General features: G+C 38.9%; 1 protein-coding gene across 1 annotated transcript; it reads left to right on the top strand.

The window, feature by feature from the left end:
• The first annotated feature begins 4973 nt into the window (after positions 1-4973).
• LOC127094597 (uncharacterized) lies at positions 4974-6416 on the top strand. The gene has a single exon (XM_051033414.1). The coding sequence runs from the start codon at positions 4974-4976 to the stop codon at positions 6414-6416; it is 1443 nt and encodes a 480-aa protein (XP_050889371.1).
• Positions 6417-9676: the final 3260 nt, after the last annotated feature.

Genomic DNA, 9676 nt, shown 5'->3' with positions numbered 1-9676 from the left:
TTGCAAATATGTGTTGTAGGTTGGTATTTGTGAAAAGATTTGTGCAAAAGATTGGAGGGATGAGAAAAAAATAGATTATATTTACAGATTTTGTTGTTTGAATGGATGAACCCATTGCCTATGTACCATCACAAAGGAGGATCAAAACCTCGTAGTTCGGGGTAAAAATTTCAAAGATTGGTGAATTGATTTGATCAAAAGCATTAAGGTCTTTTGTTATCAAAGGGAGAAAATTCAACCTAAACCAACAGTCCACCATGTGAGGAAGGCTTCAACATGCTAGTGAGGGGTTAACCCTATAATAAGCATGGAAGACTTATAATCCAACCACTAAGGATGAGGTGAGATTTACATCAACCACTATGATAACTCAAACCTATGACTAATGTTTTTGAAAAGGTTTTAATAAGGTGGCCATTGGAACCACAAAAAAAACAACTCGAAATGAGTTATATTTACAAGTTAGGTTTATTTACAAAATGAAGTTAAAGTTGGAATAAGATTTATTCACAATGAGTATTAATGAAAATGGTTTTAAAAAAAATCAAAGGCTTAAGGCCTAGGTTTCTAATTTGAAATAAAGTCAAAGTTTAGAAAATGATTTTTGGCTTGGTTAGAGTGGGGAGAAGAAGAGAAGGGCTAGTCCTAAAGCATACAAAGATAAGAGGGGAAAGATAAACCCTTGGAGTTCCTTTTCTTGAAGTCATAGAGATGACTCAAGATGCTCCTTTCCTTTGGACTTAGCACACACAAGCAATCAAACAATTTGAGTTCAAGCTCCTAGGATCTCCATTTGGCTTGTCTCTTAACTTGGCTACTCATGATAACGGTCCTCTTTTCACAATCTCAAAGTGGGATCCTATCACACAAAAGCAAACATCAAAAAGTTCACAACACAATAAGGGGAATGAACAAAGAATAAGTTTGGATGAGAAGTCCTTTAAGATCAACTTTGAAATTTAGCATTCTAAAGGCATGAGGCCTAGTTGCTCTTCAACAAGTTTAGCATTCTAAAGGCATGAGGCCTAGTTGCTCTTGAACTCCTTTTAAGCATAGGTAAGTCCTAATTCTAAGTCATTTCTCCTTTTGCATTAGGTTCACACAAAGAAAACACAAAACAAACACAATATAGCAATATATTTATATACAATAATGGGCTCAAATGAGCAAAAGAAAAATGACATAAACATAAAATATATGCTCAAGTGAGCAAAGGGAAAATCAATATGAATAATGAGCAAGAAATAAATGACATGGAAAATTAAATGCTCAAATTAAAGTTAGTAATTAGTGAAGTTATGTTAGCTTGTCATAAGACAATGTAACACTATGTTAAGCAATCGTAAGTGGACTAATGTAGTAGTCACACCTATCTGAGGCTGGTCAATAAAAATATAGGCAAAGAATACAAGTTAGAGATCATGACTAGTAAGCCAAGCTCCAAAAACTTGCCATGCCAAAACAAAAGGGGAAGGGCCTTGTATGGACTTTAGGTTATTTGCTTGACCAAGAAGCAACCTATCTTGGACACAAAACAACTCACTTGATCATGGATCAAGTTGAGTTTGGTTTGGATCAAAGAAGGTTAAACCTCTCATTTGTCAAGACCAACCATAAGACATTAACTCATTGGTCATTAATGGAAAGAATGGGATGAAGATGAAAGGGAGGGAAAAAGAAGATAAAAATCAAATCCAATTGATCAAATATGGATCAAACCAACATCAATCAACACCAAATAGAAAAAGAAATGAAGATTACATGTCCACAAGTCAACCATAATTTTTTGGTATTTTTTGAATTAAAATAAAAGGCAAATAAAAAATAATCAAATAGGGTCAAACCTCAAATTCAATTCAAATCAACTTCAACAAGTCCAATTAAATTCTCATAGGTCTAACATAGTCAAACAAGCCTTGACTAATTTTCTCAACAATTTTGGAAATCAGAAAGTATTTAAAAACAATTAAAAAATAGCACAAAATGGATTAAAATCTCAAATAAATCTCAAATCAAATAAGAAATTGATGAGACTATTTTTCATTGACTTATCATGATCCATAAATGCTAGGAAAATATTTTTGGATTTTTCAAAAGTTAGAAAGTATTTTAAAAGGAATTAAAACTATTAAAAACCAAATAATTCACAAAAAATATTAAATGAAATCACAAAAATAATTAAAAAAATCAAAATATGGAACTAGATTTTTCAAGAAATTTTTTGGAATTGGTCTCATATTTTTATGACTTCAAATAAATTTTTTATGAATTTTTGAAAATAAAAGGAATTAACTGAAAATAAAGGAAAATAGAAATAAGTGAAAAATGCGCAGCCACTGGATGAGATTCATTAATTGACGTGGCAGCCAAGAACGGTCCAGATGTGAGGGCGCAACGCGTGTTCGAGTCAAATGCGCAACATCATGAATTAAATAAAGTAAGCGCAATGAAGGACCAAGATTAGATCCTGAACTCATGATCCAAAGGCCAAAAATGACACACGTGGTGATGGTGGTGGAAACCACCATCTTCTCCGGTGAACCAACAATCTCCGGCCACCAGTTGCAGATTTTTTTTTTAACAAAAATGGAAAATAAGGACATCAAATTAAAGCTCGTGTAATGGAGATCACCACTGTATCCATGGATCTTCCTCACTCTTCCTATATTGAGAGAAATGTGAAGTGGAAGATCATGATGTTCAAACTAAAAGTGCACGAAATGGAAAACTGAAACCACCATTTGGCTTGCCTCAAGTGTGAGGACTTCAGAAAACCACACAAACAAGAGAATACTACATTGAATTGCAAGTTCTAGATCCAAATTTTTTGAAGGTATACCTCTGAATTGAAGCTCTTCAAGCCATGAAACCTTCAAGATCTTGACTCCTCTTTACTCTAGGGATGCAGTGGAGATGATAGGCTAAGGAATTGAGCTTTGAAAATCAACTAATGATGTTGAATTTCAAGCTTGAAAGTGAGAAAAAATTCTGGAAAATTCCTTTGGTATGGCTATGGTTTCAATGTTGTAGCATTTCAGATCTCCAAAAGGTTACCAAATGAATGAGATTGAGTGTTTATTTATAGCTGAAATTAGTTGTGCATCATGCTTCCCTCGTGTGCATGGCATTTGAAAATGGATATGCATGGGCCTGTACATGCGCATGTGAGGCCCAATGGTGGATGCAAAACCATGTTGAGTTCATTTGGAATGGAATTGCATGTGTACATGAAGTGGAACTAGCTTGCACATTAAGTTTCATCATGAAATGCCAAAATGAACATAAATGAAGAGCTCTCCGAAACTCCCAAATGGTAAGTCCAAAAAAGTAATGTGAGTAATGGTTGGAAAGCCCTTGAAATAAGGAACAAAAGTCATGTTGGGCAAAAATTCATTTGGAATTTGGAAATTAATGAAAACTAGCCTGGAAGATCCAAGTACAAAACATGTTTAAGTCACCTTTGAAAATTTTCACCAAAAGTAAGCCTATTCAAACCCATCTGTTTGCAAGATGCAAGCTTCAAATAGAAAAACTTCCAACATAAACATTGTATATATTTTCAAGTTGATAAATTTAGACTCAAATTTTGCATCATTTGGATTTTCTATGACAAATGTATGGGCATTTGAAGTTGGGTACTTTTTCAAATTCAATGAATTAGGTCCAAGATGACCTATAATGTTTTATATTATCACATGTAGTTATTTTAGGATTATTAAATTTTGTCCAATATAACATTTGAATTAGACATATCAATATTTCCAATGCATTTGGTCTCACCTCAAAATCATAAAAATTAAGGAAGTTATGCCCTTGGTAAGTTGACCCAAAATTAGGGTTTCAGTCAAAATGACCTATAATGTTTTGAAATGAAAGATGACCTTCCAAGTTTCAAATGGATTTTTTATGAACATGAAAGTTGTTCATATGGTTCTTAAGAACATTGTTTCTCTTTCGGTCATCTTCATTTGACAAACACATAAAAAGTTATATCTCAATGGTGCTCAGCTTAGTCAAATGACTTGACTGGTCAACTTTTCAAGGCCAAACTTCCAAACTTGATGGATAAATGATTGAGGACTCTCAAGTAGGATCTTATATGCATAAAATGATGAATGAAAGAACTTCCCTTGATTAAATTTGATCATAGGTTGAGGTTGCTTCATGAGCAAGGCACAGTTGAATTAGGGTTTCCTTGGGGAAACAATCCTCAAGCCCTTTGGGTTATCTTGATCAAATTGGCAAATTGAGATACTTGGGAGACATATATGATAATTAGGAGCTTTGTGGACCATTTTCATGCTTTTTCTCATCTTCATCTAGCCATTTCATTGGGCTTAAAAGCCTCATAGGAGCATTGGAGCACATGATCACTTGAGCTTCAAAACAAAAAGAGTTAGTGACATGTTTTTATGCTTTTGGTTAGTAATCAAAATAAGAAAAGCAATAATATACAATACAAGCATGCTTGGTGATCTCAAACCACTCAAACAAGTCCCAACCCTAGGGTTAAGGAGCCAAACATGCTATGATCCTTAAGGCAATTCACTTGTGCAATAACATGATGCCATGGGGGATCTTAGGGTCAAAATTAGGGTCTTACACTGGCTAAATTTAAAACTCCTGATTTCGAAAAATACAGAGGACAAACTTGCCCAAGAAGTCACCTAGTAATGTACTTTCGGAAAATGGCTCCTCATACCGAAAACGACAAACTGCTTATACACTGTTTCCAAGACAGTCTAAGTGGAGCGTCCCTAAGATGGTACATGAGCTTAGAGCAGGGGCGGATTCAAAACTGGGAAGACTTGGCGGACGCATTTCTCCGTCAATACAATTATAACTTAGATATGGCACCCGACCGAATGCAGTTACAAGGGATGGCCATGAAAGAAAATGAGTCATTTAAAGAATATGCCCAGCGATGGAGAGAGTTGGCTGCTCAGGTAGAGCCACCATTGTCTAAAAAAGAAATGACTGGAATATTTGTGGACACGCTGAAGGACCCATTCTTTGGTAGACTGGTGAGTAGTGCAGCGTCCGACTTTGCGCATCTAGTCACAATCAGAGATCGCATAGAAAAAGGGTTGAGCGATGGAAAAATTCCAGGAGCTGTGGCAGTCCCTAGCGCACCGAAAAAGTATTCTGGAGGCTTCCAGAAGAAAAGAGAAGGTGAAACGAACACTATATCCAGAGGCTATAAGGGGAAGCAACAAGCTTCATATGGCCAAGTCGTCGTCGTGGTACCCATACCTTATCAACAACCAATGCAGCAACAGCAAGTGTATCAACCACAACATCAACAACATCGTCAACAGCAAAACACCGCGCCACCAAGACAATTCAAGCCAAGGCCTCAAAGAAGGCAACTTGATCCTCTACTAGTACCTTATAGCCAAATATTCCCATATCTGCAAAATGAGGGCCTTCTAACATTGAGGGAGCTAAAATCAGTTGTTTTTCCATATCCACCCGGATATAATGCTAACGCCCATTGTGAGTTTCACATGGGAGCGCCCGGTCATACCTTGGAGAATTGTTTTGCATTTCAAAATCGGGTACAAGACTTGATCGAAGCAAAGGCTATCTCTTTCACTCCAAGACGCCCGAATGTGAACACCAATCCCATGCCAACACATGGGGATGCTTCCGTCAGTGCCATTGAGGAGAGTGATCAAGGTGAATTTATCCTTAAGGTTGAAGAAATTCAAACCCCTATCGCCAGGATAGGAGCACAATTGCTAAAGAGTGGTCTGATCCCGGAGGAGCTAGTTGATGAAGAGAATAATAAAAAGTTGAGGGATTTTATACAACAAATGTTGGATCAAGGCAAGTTACAGATAAATCGTTGTGTCAAGAGCAAGGGAGAGGAAGAGATAGCCGTGGTGGACATCCCTTATGATGAGGTTAATGTGGAAATACCTATAAGCCCATTGGTGATAGAGTTTCCAGCATCGTTCACGTATGAAGATGAGAAGGCGGTCCCGTGGATATATCAGCCCAGAGCTTTTAAGCAAGGGCAGGAAGACCAACCCTTGATGATCAACGAACCAAACGTCACCTCGATTGTGGGGCCGATAGGAATGACACGTAGTGGCCGAATGTTCGCGCCAAGGACTGCTGATACTTCTACAAAGGCTAAAGGGAAGGAAGTTGTTTTCCGAATCCCCATCCCTAATCAAGAAATGCAAGACATGCACCTGTCTCCTAAAGCTGCAGTCACTCGTGAAGAGGCCGAGGGATTTCTGAGGATAATCAAGAAGAGTGATTATAAAGTGGTGGACCAACTGAATCAAACACCTTCAAAAATCTCCATGTTTTCTTTATTGCTCAACTCAAGAAGCACACAAGAATTCGTTGTTGAAAGTATTGAGCGCCGCACATATCACGAAAGACGTAACGATAGAACAGTTTGACGATGTGATAGCTTGTGTGACCACTGGAATTTTTTTGGGTTTTAACGATGATGAACTGCCAGTCGAGGGAAAGAACCGTAACAAGGCCCTACATATCTCCTTGAAATGCATAGACATTATACTATCAAGGGTATTAGTAGACACAGGTTCCTCGTTGAACGTCATGCCGAAGACCACTTTGATAAAGCTGCCAATGGAAGGGATAAGTATGAAGCCCAACACCCTAATCGTAAAGGCATTTGATGGCTCAAGGCGAGCAGTGATAGGGGAGGTTGACTTACTGACCAAGATAGGTCCAACTATTTTCAATATCACGTTCCAGGTTATGGACATACATCCCGGTTATAGTTGCCTACTTGGGAGACCATGGATTCACTCCGCAGGCGTCGTCACCTCCACTCTACATCAAAAGCTAAAATTCATTACGAATGACAAGATGATTGTGATCAGAGGGGAGGAGGATATCTTGGTTAGCCACTTGACATCTTTCCGGTATATCGAGGTGGATGACGAGATAACTAAGACACCATTCCAATCCTTGGAATTGGTAAATATGATGGCCATCCAACAGACATTGGAGACCCCGAAATCAGGACCGTCCATGGCCTCGTGGCAAGGAGCTAAGGCTGTGATGGAAAGTGAAAGTGCTCAAGACTAGGGCAAAGTGGTGGAAGTACGAGAGAAGCGAGAAAAGTTTGGCCTAGGGTATGACCCGTCATCAAATAAAGCTGGTAACCAACATGACAAAGAGCAGATTCCTTCTGTAAAGGAAACGTTCACCAGTGCTGGCCACATTTTTGGCAAACAGGTGGAGATGATCAGTGACGAAGATCACGAAGAGGGGGTGTCTAGCTGGATGCGACAAGCCACACCTAATGAAGAGCTGGCAAACTGGAAGGCTGTGGAAGTCCCCCAATTTTTTCAAAAGTAATTTTATTATTTTAGACAAAACCCTGTGCTCTTCCCAAGGCATAGTGGTATGTTGTAGGGCCTCCTTTATCTTTTTCAAGAGTTTTTATATCATTAATAAAATGGCAATTTGCATTCAAATTTTTGTTCCTTTCCTTTCGTTTTTCTATTACAAAAATGGCATTAATTTTTATGCACGCACTTTCTAAATAAACTGCATAAATCATAACATGCAGAGACACCATCGAGACCATTGATAACGACACTGCTAGGGTCTGACATGATTTTGATTGTCCAATCTACCTAGCTGAAGACAAAGTGGGGGAAGATTGCGAACTCCCTGAAGAGTTGTCCAGATTACTCAGACAAGAAGAGAAGGTCATTCAACCACACCAGGAGGACATCGAAGTTATCAATCTGGGAACAAAAGAAGACAAGAGAGGAGTAAGGGTAGGCGCCACGCTTCAAGATGCAGTTAAAACAAGATTGATAGAGCTCCTCCACGAATATGACGATGTGTTTGCATGGTCATACCAAGATATGCCCGGATTAGACACTGATATCGTGACCCACAAGCTTCCTCTTAAAGAAGAATGCTTTGTTGTCAAACAAAATCTAAGAAGAACCCGACCAGATATGGCTCTCAAGATCAAAGAAAAGGTGAGAAAGCAGTTTGATGCCGGTTTCCTAGAAGTCGCTAAATACCCATAATGGGTTGCCAACATTGTACCGGTACCGAAGAAAGATGGAAAGGTCCGCATGTGCATAGATTACCGAGACTTAAACAGAGCCAGTCCCAAAGACGATTTCCCATTACCTCACATTGATGTATTAGTGGATAACACAACTCAGTTCTCCGTATTTTCCAGTATGGATGGCTTCTCTGGATATAACCAAATTAAAATGGATCCCGAGGACATGGAGAAGACCATGTTCATTACCCTTTGGGGAACCTTTTGTTACAAAGTAATGTCGTTTGGATTAAAGAACGTTGGGGCAACGTATCAACGTGCTATGGTGACTCTCTTTCATGACATGATTCATGAAGAGATTGAGGTGTATGTTGACGACATGATTGCCAAATCTCAGACAGAAGAAGAACATATCACTAACCTGGAGAAACTGTTTGCTCGTTTGAGGAAATTTAGGTTGAGACTTAATCCTAACAAATGCATATTTGGGGTTCGATCTGGGAAGCTTTTAGGCTTTATTGTAAGCCAAAAAGGAATTGAAGTAGATCCCGACAAGGTTCGAGCCATTCAGAATATGCCTACACCAAGGACTGAGAAGGAGGTTCGTGGTTTCTTGGGGACACTGAACTACATTGCCAGGTTTATCTCTCACCTTACTGCCATATGTAAACCAATATTCAAGCTTCTAAGGAAGAATCAAGGCGTGGAGTGGAATGATGATTGCAAAATAGCCTTCAATAAAATTAAAGAATACTTACAACAGCCGTCAATTCTGATGCCCCCTACGGAAGGGAGTTCTCTCAACATGTATTTAATAGTACTTGATGAGTCCATGGGTTGTGTATTGGGACAACAAGATGAGACTGGTAGAAAAGAGCATGCCATATATTATCTGAGCAAGAAGTTTAATGATTGTGAGACCAGATATTCACTACTCGAGAAGACTTGTTGCGCACTCGCATGGGCCATTAAGCGTCTCAGGCAGTACATGCTAACTCACACGACTTGGTTGGTATCTAAAATGGATCCCATCAAGTACATATTCGAGAAACCAGCTCTTACCGGTAGGATTGCCCGATGGCAGATGTTGTTATCAGAATACGATGTTCAATATGTTGTGCAAAAGGCAATCAAAGGAAGCGTATTAGCAGACCATCTTGCTCACCAACCACTAGAGGATTACAAACCTTTGAAGTTTGACTTCCCAGATGAGGATATCATGGCTGTTAAGGATATTGAAGACTCCGAACTAGAGGAGAGTCTTGAGCCAAAAGCAGGCTGGACTCCCATGTTTGATGGCGCCTCAAATGCAATAGGCCATGGAATTGGGGCAATGCTGATGTCTCCTAAGAATTTCCATCTACCGTTCACCGCAAAGCTCTGTTTTACCTGCACAAATAACATGGCCAAGTATGAAGCTTGCATACTAGGGTTGGAAGAAGCTATTGAGTTGAAGATTAAGATACTAGAAGTATTCGGGGATTTCACTCTAGCGATACATCATATCAGAGGTGATTGGGAAACAAGACATGCTAACCTAATTCCATACCGGGATTACGTGCTGAAGCTACTCCCAAAATTCGACAAAATCACTTTCTCTCATATTCCTCGAGAAAAGAATCAGATGGAAGATGCCTTAGCAACTTTGGCTTCCATGTA

Source organism: Lathyrus oleraceus, chromosome 6, assembly GCF_024323335.1.
Source record: "Lathyrus oleraceus cultivar Zhongwan6 chromosome 6, CAAS_Psat_ZW6_1.0, whole genome shotgun sequence".
NCBI lineage: Eukaryota > Viridiplantae > Streptophyta > Magnoliopsida > Fabales > Fabaceae > Lathyrus > Lathyrus oleraceus.
Note: the sequence above shows the minus strand (reverse complement) of the source record. Positions and strands in the feature narration are given on the sequence as shown.

What these genes read in the sequence shown, in the direction of transcription:
- LOC127094597 (XM_051033414.1), top strand. Translation starts at nt 4,974, where the DNA reads ATGACTGGAATATTTGTGGACACGCTGAAGGACCCATTCTTTGGTAGA.